Genomic DNA, 16,274 nt, shown 5'->3' with positions numbered 1-16,274 from the left:
ATTAAACTGGCTCCCTGAGGGCTCAAACCTGCACCTTGGCCTGCTTGGCCAATTTTTAGAATCCCGGGAGTAGAGAGCACCGTGTAACCCCTCCATTTTCAGATAAGAAGCAGGGATCCAGTGAGGGAAGAGCCTAGCCCAGAATCACATGAGAAGGAAGTCATGGGGCCAGAACAAGACCCCCATGGACTCCAGCCTCCAAGCCCCTCCCTCGTCTGCTGTGCCAGCTCCCTTAGTCCCCATCTGCACCCAGAAGCCGCCACTATCCCACTGTCTTAGTGAGTCGGGGCTTGGCTGGTGGGGCGCTGAGCAGCTGGTAGAACCCCAACCCGTGCAGCGCGTGGCAGGGACTGGCCCCAAGCTGTAGGTTAATAATAAATCGAGCCTAACCACAGCCCAGAGACCAGCCCGGCATCTTCCCGAGCCCTTGCATAGGTGGGATCCAAGCCTGCTTGGATGGGCAGGTGTGCTGAGCTGCTGCTAATTATTGTCCTGAGCAGCCCTGGCCACTCGCTCCCGCTGCCGCCCCAATCTACCGGCAGGCGCTCGCCTGGAGTTGCAAAGGCTGCTGTGGCCCCACGGGCCTCCCTCTCGAACAAAGTGACTCACCTCCATTTTTGTGCCACGGATCCCTCTGGTATCTGGTAAAGACTATAAACCTTATTCAGAGTTTTAAAATGTGTACTACAAAGTACACTGGATTTCAAAGGAAATCAATGGTATTAAAATATAAATACGTACACATTAAGACATCGAATTCCACATACAGTGACACATTCTTTTTTGTTATTACGTTAAAAAGATCTAGCAGCAGGCATAATCATTACTATAATTCTTTTTCTTTTTTTTAGCCGCATTGGGTCTTTGTTGCTGCGCGCAGGCTTTCTCCAGTTGCGGCGAGCAGGGGCTACTCTTCATTGCGGTGCGCGGGCTTCTCATGGCCGTGGCTTGTCTTTGTTGCGGAGCACGGACTCTAGGCACGCGGGCTTCAGTAGTTGCGGCACATGGGCTCAGTAGTTGTGGCTCACGGGCTCTAGAGCGCAGGTTCAGTAGTTGTGGCGCACGGGCTTAGTTGCTCCGCGGCATGTGGGATCTTCCTGGACCAGGGACCGAACCTGTGTCCCCTGCATTGGCAGGTGGATTCTTAACCACTGTGCCACCAGGGAAATCCCACTATAATTCTTTTTTTTAAAAATAAATAAATTTATTTATTTATTTATTTTTGGCTGTGTTGGGTCTTTGTTTCTGTGCGAGTGCTTTCTCTAGTTGTGGCAAGTGGGGGCCACTCTTCCTCGCGGTGCATAGGCCTCTCACTGTCGCGGCCTCTCCCGTTGCGGAGCACAGGCTCCAGACGTGCAGGCTTAGTAGTCGTGGCTCACGGGCTTAGTTGTTCCGCGGCATGTGGGATCTTCCCAGACCAGGGCTCGAACCCATGTCCCCTGCATTGGCAGGCAGATTCCCAACCACTGCGCCACCAGGGAAGCCCCCACTATAATTCTTTAGTGATGAGAATAAATGATTTTTCAAGATATCCCCAACTGCCATAAATGTGATACGGAAAAACTTTTGGTTTCTATTGGCGTCACTGCCTACAGGGGCTGCTGCTAAGACTACCGTGGTCTGGTACATAAATGAAGGAAACATTAAATTTCTATAAGAGATGGGTGAAAATTAAGATGTTGGTTTTTTTCCGTATCCAAGTCCATGGATCTGCAGGTTGGACACTTATCTTTGTGTTAAGTCCTCTTCACACACTATCTCTTGTCGTCCTCCCAATACCCTGTTGGAAATCGAGGCTCAGGGATGGGCCGTGGCCAGTGAGCGGCAGGGCCCCGGCTTCATGGAAGAGCGTGTCCGTGCTCTTCCTGGGCTCCACTGCTGCGTCCCTGCAGTGAGCAGCCATAGGCTGCCCGCTAACGGGCCTTGGGGAGCAGAGTTTTGAATCATCAGCTTGACCATGATGTGTGGGGTGGGGTGATTGTAAAGGTGGGTCCTGAACCTTCCGCATGTGGAGCCAGAAGTTGTTTGCATCTCCTGGCCCCAGGGGGGTTGGTTCCTGCTGCAGCCGCGTGATCTACAGGGATAGATCAGGGAGCCCCCTGTTCATAGTACTGGGATTAGACTCTGAGAAAGGCCGGTTGTTTGGTGGGTGTCATTCATTTTTGCCCAATAAACCTTTCCTGTGTTGGTTGCTAGGGCTGGAGAAGTTCATCTGACCTGGTTCCAGCTCCCAAGGAGCTCAGGGGCTGAAGGGCCGTCTGCTGGAAGGAGTCCAATGGGGGACGCAGATAACGATGAGACAGATGATAGGGGCTGTGGACACACAGGGGTGAGAGGGAGCGGGGCCCCCCAGCTGAGAAAGTCCAGAACTAGAATGCAGTCTCTGGACCCTCCATCTGTTCTCTTTCCTCCTCGCAGGCTGCCTTAGCACCACAGTGAGGACAGTGGGTAGGGACTCCCACCTTCCCAGAGAGCCCAGACATCTGGGCAGGGCAGCCTGGGGCTCTGCCCCCTCTGATCCTGCTACCCCTCAGCCAGTGTTAGGCGTTTGATGGCAGCTGGGTTTCCCGGCTGCTCAGACCCTAGCCTGAACCTCATGGCCCTGCCCAGGCCCACCCGGAGCACCCATCTGGCCGCTGAAGGCGCTTGGATACCTGTGACGTCTAGGGGGCTTGTGACCCCTTTTCTAGGCCTAAGAATGGGGACCAGAGGCAAACTGCTCAACAATGTGAGTGACTTTGTAAGTGGTCTTAACTTAGTCACAGCCATTCACCAAGCTGCCTCCAGTACTTCACAGTTTGCCTTTAACAGGGTTTTACAGGCTGCAAATGCTTCCCTAGAGACTCACCTTCCCTGTCTGTGACATCACACTCCTGAGCTGGTCCTGAAAAACTGGACACCTGGCCACTGTATGTTCACCGCCTCTCCCAAGATAGTTGAACCACTTTTAGCTACCTTGGGGAGAGGCTAGCTCAGAGGCTTAGAACAGGACCGCATTGTGGATGACAAGGGACCACCATTTTCCTGCCCTTAGCCTCATGGAGTGTCTGTGTCCAGCCCTCCCCTCTCCCTCGGGAAACCAGAGGAGGCTGAGCATGGTGGGAAGAAGAGAGCATGAAATGCAAAGCCAGGCAGCCCTAGAGCACCCGTGACTAGTGCAGCGCCCACCAGAGGGTGTGCCTACAACCAGGGTTGGCTTCCCTTCCTAGGCAGTGGAGGGGATGCTGGACGGAGGCCATGCTTCTCCCAAGCATGAGTACCTGTTGTCCCTGGTCCTGTGCTAAGTGACAGGGGGCAAAGAAGATGTGACCCAGCTAGTGTGGAGAATTCAGAGGTGAGAGGTCCGTGTGGGAGGACAGTATGATACCGGAGAACAGTTCCTGAGGTGAGGTCTGAGCTTAGCCTTGAAGGCTCGGTAAAAATTGGAAGGATAGAAGCTCTGATGAGGGCTTTCTGTGCCAGGTTATTCAACCTTATGGCCGGCAGGCCCAGAATAAAGGGACCACTGGAAGCTGGTCCCAGGGAGTCTTCAAGTGTCCTGCTGGGGGTTTTGAGAGAGGGACTGATGGGCTCTGGGCTTTGGCCTAGGACTGCCTGGTGCTTGGTTATACTGGAAGGGGGCCAGCCCTCCTCCTGGGGCAGGAGTCCCACTCTCCCACCTCCCTCCAGTGGCAGTCTGGGGCTTCTAATTTTTAGTGAATCTCTAAAGCCTGGTGCAGATTTTGGACTTAATAGTCAGACTTGAGTTTGAATCCTGGCTCTGCCTCATTCCTGCTGGGTGACCTTGGGCAAGTTACCTCCCCCTGGAGCCTCAGTGTTCTCATCTCTAAAATGGGGTAAAAGTCACGCTGCCCCACACTTGAGACAGTGACTCATCCCAAGTCCTGAGACATAGAGGCACTTGGCAGGTCCCTCCCCTCGTCCACAGTCACTATGCTGGACACTCGGGTGGGGAGAACATGCCAGGAGGGGCAGAAAGAACAGCTCTAAGGACAGCTTCACAAGAGATCCACCACCTCTGGCACTGCTGCCCAGACAACATGGAGCCCACGTGCCCCTCGATGCCGGGACAGCCCATCAGAGCCTAGGAGATGAGGCTTGTGTCCCCATGAGCCGGCTCCTCCCCTGCACCCCCACCCTGCCCCCGCCATGGCTGTGGGCTCCCTCTGCCCAGGGCCCCAGCTGTGCCTAGCTTAGTGCCATGGTAAACACTCAGTCACTTGGTGACCCCATGCCCAGAGGGGACTGAAGCCCACCCAGGGAGGACAGGCCTGACCGGGAGCCTTCTGCCTCCCCCCAGGAGTGACCTGCAGCGTCATCCTCATGTACACGTTCTGCACCGATTGCTGGCTCATTGCTGTGCTCTACTTCACCTGGCTGGTGTTTGACTGGAACACTCCCAAGAAAGGTACGAGCACAAGTCGCCCTGTCCGACCCCCTCGCCCTCGGGACACTCCCTCCTGCACAAGCTGAAGTTCCTCATCGTGGGTGCTACCCCTTTTTTACTTAGCACCTACTATGTGAATAGCATTGGGCTAAGCCAGGCTGTGGTTCTGGATGGGGGGGAGGGGGGAGGTTAATAGTGGCTCTAAGGTCACATAGTGGTCCTCACGGAGCTCACACTCAATCCAGGGTTTGCAAAACGTGAGGGAATGAACTTGGAAAGGGGCCCAGGGGGAGGGAGGAGGATGCTGCATAGGGCGCTGGTCACCTAGCTCAGGGGTTCACAGTGGCTCTGCCTGAACATCACTCTCTCCCACTCCTACTCCTTCCCAACGCTGTATTTTGTTCCCTGGAAGGTGGCAGGAGGTCACAGTGGGTCCGAAACTGGGCTGTGTGGCGCTACTTTCGAGACTACTTTCCCATCCAGGTAAAGACTTGTGGGTGTTATCTTGGGAGGGTGGGAATGGATGGGAAATCTGACTTCAAGCCTTAACCCACCCCTGCACAGTGACCGCATGTGCTGCGTTGAACCGTGTGACATCTCCCACTATGAGCATCTGTTGATACTCTACCCCACTTTATGCAGGATTTGAGGCAATTTAGGATACGTATAATGCTATACCAGGTAAAAAGAAAAATCAGGACTTCGGGGAAAATATACAAGTATTTCACCCATAAGGGTCAACAGAGTTGCAGTGGTTGAGCTTCATGGTCACCTCTGAGCTTCCTGGCAGCCAAGGCAAAAGGGGAAACATGATAGTTATTGGTCCTCATTTTGGGAAAGGAAGACGTTTGTTTCTTCCTTGCGGAAACAAGAGTTGTTCTAGCATTTGGATCTAAAAGGTGTTTCAGATACTGAGATCCTGGGTGATGTAAGGAGCAGGTATAATAGCAAATATTATGGCTATTGCTTGTCTGCCTTTCAGTGAATATTAAAGTCATAACTTAAAATGGAAGTGATTGGGAATTCCCTGGTGGTCCAGTGGTTAGGACTCAGCACTTTCACTGCTATGGCCTGGGGTCAATCCCTGGTCAGGAACTAAGATCCCACAAGCCACAAGGCGCAAAAGGAAGTGATTTATCAGGAGCAATACTACTAAGGTAGTCCAAGTTCATCTGGGCTGAACCAAGGATAGCAACAGGTGTGAGGGGCTTCCTTTCCTTCTGAAGCTCTTACAGAAATATCACTTCCCTCAGTCAGTCATGGGTAGGTCACTGGGGGTCCTGGCCATGGGAATTAGGTTCCAGAAAATTTGGTGGGCACTGAATGGAGAGTGAGACCCTAATTGCAGAAGTGCCTGGGGAAGGCTTCTGGAGGCACTGCTGCTGGAACTCCGTCCTGAAGCTAGTAGCACTGAAGGGGCAGGGAAGACAATGAGAGCACCTGAGTTTGAGAAGAAGCCTGGGATGTGGCAGATGGTGAGTAGGTGGAGTGGAGAGGGAGGATCTCCATTTATTGGGAGCCTTCTAGGAGCCAGCACTTTCCCCCAAGGAGTCTGTCCTTTAACCATCACAGTACCCTGTAAGGCGGGTATTAATTTTATCCCATTTTTACAGAAGAGGAAACTGAAGGTCAGAGAGTAGCACAGCAGAATGAGCCTGATAGGGGGTTGAGCCAAGATTCCAGTTGCTGTCTTGCCTCAAAGTCTGGGTTCTTCCCACCACAGCGTGCTGCATCCCTATGCAGCAGAGCTGTAGGAAATAAGCTTGGACGAATCCTCAGGCTTCCCTCAGGCTTGGAGGACGGAGGCAGGAAAAGCAGGGCAGTCAGACCCTGGGAGAAGCCAGGGTGCAGTCTCCCCATATGAAGCTGGTTTAGACCAAGTTGATCTCTGGGTTTCCTTCCTCCTGCACCACTGGCTGCTCTGGGTCCCCCACACTGGTCTTCTGAGCACCTGCCTTCTCTGGGGCCAAACTCAAGGTCCTGACAAGATAAAAAGTGGCTTGGTCTGGCTTTCAGTTAACATTCTATCAGACCCCCTGCTGGTGGTCTGCAAGCTAGGTTGGCAGGGCAGAGGCTTCTGGGCCCTGGTGCATGTTGGTGACGCTGGTGGATTGTGGGTAACTCTGGCAGAATCCTGAAGGTTTTCCCTGCAGGGGAAAGACATGCCTATCCAGCTCACTCAGCACCCCAGCCCCGGCACACCCTAGCTGCTGAGGTAACCCAGCAGAAATCGGTGGGGTTTGAAAGTGGAGGCAGCGTGTGTGCATGCGGAAGTGTGCATGACACGGGGTGGTGTGTGTTTGCTGTTGTGAGTCAGCAACTGAGACATCCTGGCGTGCTGCCTGGGGGAGGTGGCCAGGTAACCCTACATTTCTCCGCTGCACTCACAGGACCAGCTCCCTCTGCCCATTCCAGCCTGAGCCCAGTTTTCCCAGGACCTTTGGGGTCAGAATTCCTGCTCCTCCCTTTCCCTGACCCCATCTCTCTGGCTGCAAGGAATCCAAGGCTGTTGTTCCTGGGAGGATGTTGCATCATAGGACCCAACCCTCTCATTTTGGAGGTGAGGAAACTGAGTCCCAAAGAGGGGCAAGGACTGGTCCCAATTGCACAGTGACTCCATGCCAAGGCCAGTACTAGAATCCAGGCCCCAGGTTCTTTCCCACTGGATCCCTACTGCCTGTTTCTCTGCGAAAGATCCAATCCCAGACTTCCCCACTGGACTGAGCCCCACTCCGTGGGTCTTCCTCCTCTGCTTTGCTGTTGGAGACCTGGGTTGAGGTCCTGGCCCGTCACTCTATTCACTGGCCAGCACTGTTGCTCCCCGTGTACTGCTGGGCCCCTGCAGGGCATGGGGACACAGAAGAATCAGCCCTGGTCCCTGCCCTTGGCTGGGCTCACCCTCTGATGGATCTTGCTAGATTCTGTCGCTTTCTGCCCATGGGACCGTGGGCATGCTTTCTCAAGCTCACTGAGCCTCATTACCCTCATCTGTGAAATGGAGCTGCTCATATGCTAAAAAGTGGTAAATTATGGTTGGATGTGAGGGATTATGTATTCTTTCTCTCTGCTAGGGCCCTTACCTTGGGGGCCGGGCCCCAGAGTGGCCTGCCCCTCAGGAAACCTCTTCAAGGCCAGTAGCTCCCCCCATCCAGAACAGGATGACCTGATGACCGCTGGTCAGTGCTGGGACAGACAGGTACCCTTCCCCACTGATCTCTGCCCTTCCCGAAGAACCAAAAGAAAACCCCGTGTCCCTTATCTCACCTCTGTTCCAAGAAGACAGCTGGGAGTTGGAGCCACGTGACCCATGTGAGCTGGCCCTGGGAGGGCCCCTAGGCACCAGGACCAAAGCCAAGCTGGGCCTGAGGCATCTATGCCTCAGCCTGGGCTCTGTGCTTGCTGCTGGTTGACCTTGGCCAAGCCCCTGCCCCTTGGGGCCTCAGGCTCCTCTTCTGTGTGTGGAGGATTTGGCCTTAGTGACCTGATGTCAGGGCTGATGCTCTGTGGAGTCGTGTATGACCCTCCTGTCCCACCCCCTTTTCCCAGCCTCTTGCCAATGGTTGGGTAATGATTTCTAACTGTGCCCACCCACCCCTCCCCACTCCCTTATTGGTGAAGCTCTTTGCTCTTTGCCACCAGGGCAGCTCAGCTGGCCCAGAGAGCATCCCTTCTCCCAGCAGAGGTGGGGCTCACGTGTTAACAGCAGCCACCAGGACCACCAGCTACCTGGAAGAGGAGTGGGCAGTGCCCGGGTCACCTCTCCTCGAGAGATGGGCAGGATCTTTGGAGAAGAGACTAGGAAACACTGTCTGAGCTTATAGTCACCTATCTGTCCAACTGCCTCATTTCACAGATGGACCTACTGAGGCCCAGAGAGGAGGGACTGTCCCAAGGTCACAAAGCAAGTCAGTAGCAGGGCTGGTATAGAAACCAAGGCTGTGTCTGCTTCAGGACCTGTGTTCTCATTCCTTTGTTCCCCTGCCGTGGTGCCCCACTGTGTCAGCTTAGGCGAGCCTTCGTTCCTCTCTGGTTCTGAGTTTCCTCCTCTGTATGGTGCCAGGCTGGGACAAGGCTACCTGAACACCCTACCTGCCCGGGGAGGCAGGGTGGGAGGGGCGACTTGCCAGGAATGTGTCCCAGGCTCATGTCAGCCAGCAGGCCTGACCTGGGCAACCCCTTGGGCTGAGACTTTGCCATGGGTAAACAGTCAGGGGACACGCGAGCAGGTATGTCAACAGAGCCTTCATCAGCAGTGTCCTTCCTCCTCCCTCCTGAATGGACACTCTGTCCACCCATGGCGAGGGGAGTGTGGCATGAAGACAGATCAAAGCCGTATCAGAGGCCCGTCCTTTTCTGGGTGCTGCCCCAAGGGCCATTAACCTGCACTGTGCCCCAGGGCACCTCATTTAACCAATGTCCCACCAGAGAGAGGCTTGGGGGAGGGAGGAAACGATTTAAAGAGCTAGCTGGGGTTCCGCCAGGTGGCCCATCTGTATCCCAGGTCCAGGGAAAAGCACAGCTGGGTGGCCTAGTCTAGAGGTGGAGGATGATTTGCTGTGACCTCTGGGGAAGCAGCAACTCCTTTCTCTAGGTCTTAGTCTCTACCTTGTAATCAAAGGAATGGCCCAGATCAGGGGTCTTCCACCCCATCCTGTGCTGGGGGCTCCCAGGCCCAGCCATCAACTCAGGAGCAAGTTTCCAATGCGGTACTGGCTGCCTCCGCTCTCACCTCAGCGCCTTCCTCGCCCATGGAAACCGGGACAGGGTGCTTTCTCCTTCTGGCTTTCCCGAGAGCTAACGCGGTAGGGCAGACGTGCTCTCTGCGGCAAAACCTCGGAACAACCACTTCTCGAAGCGCGTGTGAAGCTGGGCTTCCCCCACCTCCCTGGCCGTGGATTCAGCTGCTGCTCTTCCCCATTTATGTGGCGGGCAGCTAAGGATTACTTGGGGATTTGAGCGGCTTTAATCTGCTCGCCAAAGGCAAAACGGGAGAAAGAGTACAAATGCCCCAAGCAACAGGGTACAACACGGGGTCTTTCTCACAGTCACACGTACGGGCAGTTACAGAGCTGGGAGGGGTGCCAGCCACCCTCACTCCCATCCCCTTCTGGCCTCCATCACCTGAAGATTCAGATTTCAGTTTCCCGGAGGCCAACTGCACCCCACGCCCCCCAAACTGAGCGCGAGGTTCTTCCCTCAGTCAGGGAGTTCCCAAATCTGGAGTCATAGAAAATCCAGGCTCTTGACATTCTGCCAGTGGCCAGGGGCTCTGCTCCAGCTGGCACCAGCGCGGGGCAAGGGGAACCTTGAAGCACTGCAGGTGGGAATGTCATCAGTGCCTCTTCTCCAGAGGCAGGGCAGCCCACCGGACCAAAACGGTCATACCCTTTGACCCGGGAACTGTCTTTCTTGATGTTTGTCTCAAGAATGCAAGCAGACATGAGGACAAAAATAAGGTATTTATGGAAGCATTATTTCTGAGGGAAATTTTAGAAGCTTTTTAAAGGCCCATCAGTCAGGGTTTGATTACAATTCTATTCCGTGTAGCATAGCCGTGAGAAGACATGTTACTGAGGGATTTTGATAAGGAAAAATAGCTATGATATGCTTGGGAGGTAATTATTTCAAAATCATATCAACCATAGGACCTCAGTTTTGTGTTAAACAGAACATTTGGCTATTTGAGTAGAAAAAAAGCTCACCAGAGTCAGAGCGGTTTATCTGGTTGGCGGTGTGACAGGTGCTTTGGATTTTCTCCCTACTTGCCCATAGTTTTAAAATTCTCTGATTATTCATTCGTTTTCTAATCCTAAAAGAAAGTGATGTTTTTCTGAACAAGATGCCAATCCTCTCCATCCCTCTCGGCACCCTCCACCCCATCATGTTTCCTGTGATACTGGGTCGGTGCCTCTTGCTGCTCAGGGTTTAGGGAAACTTTGCACCATCCAACCCACCGTCCAAGCCACCAGTCCCAGGGCGGGAAGGCAGTCATCCTTTAGAGCATCCAGGACACCTTTGTTGATGGCGCCACAGGTGAGCGACTCCAGCTGTACGGCTGACCTCCCCTGCCCGCAGTGTGGCTGGCACAAGGGCTGTGGCCCGTCCTTCTGCTTCCTGCATCAGAGCCTGAGCTGAGTCTGGCTGTCTGGAAGGAGGTTTCCATTCAGGCCAGCTGCACTGTCCCTTCTCTGGCCAAAGAAAGGGACTTGGACTTTATGCCAGTGGAAGCTGGACATCCCTCTTGATCTGAGAGTGACAGGAGTTGCACTGGGGTTTTAGAGCAGTCACTCTGGCTGTGGTGAGGAGGATGGGCCCAGAGAGAGGGAATGCAGGAGGCTGGCAGAGTGCAATTAAGAGGACCTGGTGTGTTCGGCTGGAGAAATAAGGGGAATGAGGGAGAAAGTTTCCCACGCCCTTCCCAGGGACTCGAAGTCCAAATGGTGACTTGCAAGTACCCGGCACTGAGAACCCAGTGACGAGAGTCTGAGGTCGGAGGAGAGAGTCAGTCCAGTCCTTCGGGCCCAGGCTTCCAGGGGCCAGGGCACACCTAGTGCCTCCCCTACCTCTGGGTGTGCCCCAGTACTCCTCTCTCGGCCAGCTTCCTCTGACCTGAGGTCTTCCCTGCAGCTGGTGAAGACACACAACCTGCTGACCACCAGGAACTACATCTTCGGATACCACCCCCACGGCATCATGGGCCTGGGTGCCTTCTGCAACTTCAGCACGGAGGCCACAGAAGTGAGCAAGAAGTTCCCTGGCATAAGGCCCTACCTGGCCACGCTGGCCGGCAACTTCCGGATACCAGTGCTGAGGGAGTACCTGATGTCTGGAGGTGAGAATCCAGACATGTCCTGCGTGTCCCTGCCTGAGCCACTCCATTGGCCAGGAAGCCAACCCACCGTGCCCTGGTGCCTGGTCCTGTGTTGGAGACGTGGTCTGCTGAGGCACAGTGGGTCAGGGCTGAGTGGGAGAGCTGTTCATACAATCTTCAGGGTTCAACTAGGATAACATCTTCCCTAGAAAGCCTTCTCTGACCCCTTTTCTGGGCATCTCCAGCCCCTGTGCTGCCCTTTGCACGATTTAATCATCGTCCATGACTCTCATTATCCATCCACCTTGATCCCCACCAGCCTGACTTACTGGGATTCCCTAGCACCTGGCACCAGCATGACACAGTTAGGACCTCAGGGAACGTTTGCCAAATGAATGCATTCCCTAAACAACCTTGTGTCATTGTCCCCACTTTACAGATAAGTAAGCTGAGGCTCAGAAAAAGGAATGGCTTACGTGGGGCCATACCTCCAAGTGGCTGGGTTAGGTCTGGGACCCAGGTTCACGGCTCTGTCTATATTTGACCATGTGCAGGGGGTAGGGAGTGCATCCATGGGCAGCCCTGACTGTGTGTCCCCCCTCCACTCCCCAGGCATCTGCCCTGTGAACCGGGACACCATAGACTACTTGCTTTCAAAGAATGGGAGTGGCAATGCCATCATCATCGTGGTGGGGGGCGCGGCCGAGTCCCTGAGCTCCATGCCCGGCAAGAACGCAGTCACCCTGCGCAATCGCAAAGGCTTTGTGAAACTGGCCCTGCACCATGGGTGAGTGCCTCCCAGAACACGTGTGCGCGCACATGCGCACACCTGTCAACAGTTCTGCGCAGCCCAGGGCAGCAGCTCCTTGCCTCCTGAAGGCAGAACCCAGACCCCAGGAAGGCAGAGAAGGGGGTTAGCTATCCTGTGGGGAAGGGGAGGTTGGAGCCCAGAGGTTCAGGCCAGGGTTGCCCAAGCTCAGGCTGGGCAGCCAAGTGGGCAAAGATGCAGCCTGGGTCTCCTGGGCCCTGGCAGGTGGGCTGAGAGGCCAGCCAAGCCCAGAGGCAGCACTGTGCCCCAGGACCAGAGCGTGTCATGCAGCTAGGAGAGCGAAAGGCCAGGAAGGAGGGTGTTGTGGCCCGAAATATCAAGGAAGCCTTCTTGGAGGGGTAACCCTGGGGACAGGCAGAGAAGAGCTAGGCAGCTTGATTTCTCCGACCTTTTCTAGGGGTACATTCTGGATAACCACCTGTTCAGCACATTTCACTGGACAAAGCTCATTTACTTCTATGGTCCCGTTTGATTCTCCTGCAAAATCCTGCAGGGATGCCATCCCCATTTTCCACTTGAGAAAACCGAGTGAGGCTATAGTGGCCTGGTCAGGGCCACATTGTAAAGCCCTGACATGCTCCCCAGTCACTAACAGGGGCAGAGGGCCTGTCCCCGTCTGGCAGCGAGGGGACATGTGGTCTGGGGTCCCCCGGGTGATTCTTGTGCACCCCTGACGGAGGGGAGTTCAGCTGGCATCTGGGGCCTCTAGGGCCGCCAGGAGGAACTGAAGCCAGTGATTGGGCTATGACAGACCCTGGCCTCTCCCTTCCAGAGCCGACCTGGTTCCCACCTACTCCTTCGGGGAGAATGAGGTGTACAAGCAGGTGATCTTTGAGGAGGGCTCCTGGGGCCGATGGGTCCAGAAAAAGTTCCAGAAGTACATTGGCTTCGCCCCGTGCATCTTCCATGGCCGAGGCCTCTTCTCCTCCGACACCTGGGGGCTGGTGCCCTACTCCAAGCCCATCACCACCGTGGGTGAGCCCCCCTTCCTCCAGACCCTGAACTCGGGTGCCACAGCTAGTTTAGTGGCAGAGTTAGGATTCAAATCCATCCCTGGCTCTGATGTCCATGCCCTGAACCATGAGGACGTGGACCTGTTTGGGTGCTGATGGGAATGATCGTTGCGGGAGGGGGATAGGGGATAGTTCCATTACCATGAGCTAAGCTGTGCTAGATGAGAAAACAGGACTCAGCAATTCTGTGTTTTCAGAGCCCAAGTCTATCAGGGAAGACCCCCTTACAGCAAAGACCAATAGGGGGTGTGAGGAGGACGTGCAGGGTGCTCTGGAGGGTCATAATGGACCCCAGGGAGGAGGTGACTCTTTTTTTTTTTTAATAATTTTATTGTTTTACTTTTGGCTGTGTCGGGTCTTTGTTGCTGCGCACGGGCTTTCTCTAGTTGCGGCGAGCGGGGGCTACTCTTCGTTGTGGTGCACGGGCTTCTCATTATGGTGGCTTCTCTTGTTGTGGAGCATGGGCTCTAGGCACATGGGCTTCAGTAGTTGTGGCACACGAGCTCAGTAGTAGTGGCGCACAGGCTTAGCTGCTCCGCGGCATGTGGGATCTTCCCGGACCAGGGCTCGAACCCGTGTCCCCTGCATTGGCAGGCGGATTCTTAACCACTGCGCCACCAGGGAAGTCCCTGTGACTCTTACACTATTGGCTGAATAGGAATTATCCTGAAAAAGAGGGGAGGAAGAGACATTTTGTCAGAAACAATAGCCTAAATGAGGTTCCTGCAGCAAGATTGTATAGATATTTGAGGAACAGATGCAAATCAATATACCTGGAGCAGAAGCCTGTGAGAAGCGTAGCAAAAAAACTGGCTGCACTTCGCCCCCAGCTGTGTTGTTTTGCGTTCATATGAGACAGTTTAGAGGATTCCAAAGAATTATCTATTGTAGGAGTATGTGTGTCTGTGTGCATCTGTTAATGGTTCACAATCTAGAGATCACATAAGAGCATGGAGGCCGCAAGCCATGGACTTCAGGGGCCAAAGCTCACATAGATACTTTGAGTCCTTATCAGGGCCAGATGTTTTGCTTTGTACTTTTTCCAGAGAGATCAACTTCCTGCATTTTAGGTCACACGATCCAGACTCACCCTTGACTCTTGTTACACACAAATCCCATACCAGGTCTGACGTCTGTGAGGCAGCGGGGACATTTCCATGCACGGGGTGGCTGGAGAGGGACGGGGTCTAGTGGACGGCGTGAAGGCGTTTGCTCCTCACCTTAAGAATAGAAAACTGGGGAGTTTCCTGGTGTCCTAGTGGTTAGGATTCTGGGTTTTCATTGCTGTGGCATAGCCCTATAAGGAAGGATCCCCATGTGATAGGTGAGGAAACTAAGGCGCAGAGAGGTGAAGTGATGTGCCCAGAGCGGGGCAAAAGCAAAGCCATTACCTGATCCCACACCTCTCACAGGAGCTCCCAGCTGAGTACTGGACTTGATCCTATCTGCTGCTTAGTGGCTATGCGGCCTTGGGCAGGTCCCTTCCCGTACCACTGGGCCCCAGTCTTCTCACCTGTAAAAGGGACAGCCTGCAATGGAGCACATTCAGCACAGTTCCTGACAGGCGGCTGGCACGTAGTGCAGGGTCGCTACCATCGGCGTTATGGTGGATGCCCGGGGAGCGTGGGCCGAATGGCACTGACTAACCAGAGGCCTGTGCCCCATCCCTGCAGTGGGTGAGCCCATCACTACCCCCAAGCTGGAGCACCCGACCCAGCAGGACATCGACCTGTACCACGCCATGTACGTGGAAGCCCTGGTGAAGCTCTTCGACCAGCACAAGACCAAGTTCGGCCTCCCGGAGACCGAGGTCCTGGAAGTGAACTGAGCCTGTCCGCGGGGGACAGCTTCTGGGAGGAACCAGCTGCAAATCGTTTTCTACCAAGTTCTCTAGTGCTTTTTGTTCTGTAAATGTGAAAGCGTCATGGGTGTCTGTGGGTTATTTAAAAGAAATTATAATAATTTTGTTAAACCATTACAATGTTAGGTCTTTTTTTAAGAAGGAAAAAGTGAATGTTTCAAGCTCTTTCACTTCCAATTTGTCCTGTTCTAGGTGGTGGCTGACCCATCTGGGCCTTTATGGTTTCTCAACCAACCCCTCTTCTCTCCTTCCCAAAATTACAGAGAAAACTCAGTCCTGGTTAACTGGGGAAGAAGGACAGCCATTAGTGACTCAGGCCAGTTAGATTATTTGCCCTTTGTCCCTGGGGGATGAGGGTCCAGAATCTTCCTCTAATACAAACATCTCTACAGCCGGCTACCCCACGCTTGACTGCACGACCAGCTGCTTCTGCCAAGGGGAAGACTCAGAGGCAACAGGGGTCCCCACTTTCAAAAGCTCAGGGATAAACGTCTGGAATATTCAAGCTCAATTCTCCTCTCTGCCACCCCCCACGGCCCCAGTCTCTGAAATCTGAGCCTGGACTGGCCTCCAGAGAGAGGATGGAGGTGGCGGTGATCCCAGGCTGGGGGATGGAGCTGCCCAGTTTAATCATCTCTTGGATTACCAAGCCCCACCACGTTCTGGTTGGAGTGCTGGTTTTCCTCAGGGAGCTGATGACATGGACCCAGCACAGACCCCGCATTGGCCTAAATCACATACTTCTCAGTGGCCTAGGTTTGTTTAACCCACACCCTCAGTAGTGGATGTGGGCGAGGGGTCCCATTTCCTGTTTCCAGAGGGACCTGGCCTTCTGAGCAGCAGATTGGTCCAGAGCAGAAGTTCCCCAAACCCAAACCTCATATATTTGTGCCTTTCTGAGAGGGGGCCAGGGAGGAAATCTAGTCCTTTGTGTATTCTGTTTTCTCTTGATGAGATCATTATACCATGTCAGACTTTTGTATATTCCTAAATGAATAAATGAAAATGAGTGTCCTCTATGAGTTATTGCAGGGGCCGCATCTGCATCTTGCCGCTGACACTTGGGGAGACCACCGCCCCCACCGGGCTGCCTGCTGAGCCCTCTCCCCCTTGCTTCTTTGGCCCACATGGCCCTGTGTGGTGTATTAGTTATTAATTGCTGTGTAATAAATTACTCCAAAACTTAGTGGCTGTTGGGACTTCCCTGGCAGTCCAGTGGTTAAGACTCTGCACTTCCAATGCAAGGGGCACGGGTTCCATCCCTGGTTGGGGAACTAAGATCCCACATGCCACTGCAGCACAGCCAAAGGAAAAAAAAAAAAAAAACAGAACTTAGTAGCTGCAAACAACAGTGTCCACTTTCTGAGGGTCAG

General features: G+C 54.1%; 1 protein-coding gene across 1 annotated transcript in view; it reads left to right on the top strand.

The window, feature by feature from the left end:
* Nucleotides 1-16,073, top strand: part of DGAT2 (diacylglycerol O-acyltransferase 2) — a 32,164-nt gene extending 16,091 nt beyond the window's left edge. The window contains exons 3-8 of the mRNA XM_082659393.1: nucleotides 4,301-4,408; nucleotides 4,800-4,870; nucleotides 11,015-11,219; nucleotides 11,811-11,985; nucleotides 12,800-13,002; nucleotides 14,714-16,073. Coding sequence (XP_082515519.1) covers nucleotides 4,301-4,408; nucleotides 4,800-4,870; nucleotides 11,015-11,219; nucleotides 11,811-11,985; nucleotides 12,800-13,002; nucleotides 14,714-14,868 — 917 coding nt within the window. The 3' untranslated portion in view covers nucleotides 14,869-16,073. The remainder of the gene's footprint in view (nucleotides 1-4,300; nucleotides 4,409-4,799; nucleotides 4,871-11,014; nucleotides 11,220-11,810; nucleotides 11,986-12,799; nucleotides 13,003-14,713) is intronic.
* The last annotated feature ends 201 nt before the right edge of the window (nucleotides 16,074-16,274 follow it).

The sequence above is a fragment of the Grampus griseus genome (assembly GCF_964374135.1).
Source record: "Grampus griseus genome assembly, chromosome: 8".
In the NCBI taxonomy this organism is placed as follows: domain Eukaryota; kingdom Metazoa; phylum Chordata; class Mammalia; order Artiodactyla; family Delphinidae; genus Grampus; species Grampus griseus.
The sequence above is the reverse complement of the archived record's forward strand: the minus strand, read 5'-3'. Positions and strand labels throughout refer to the sequence as shown.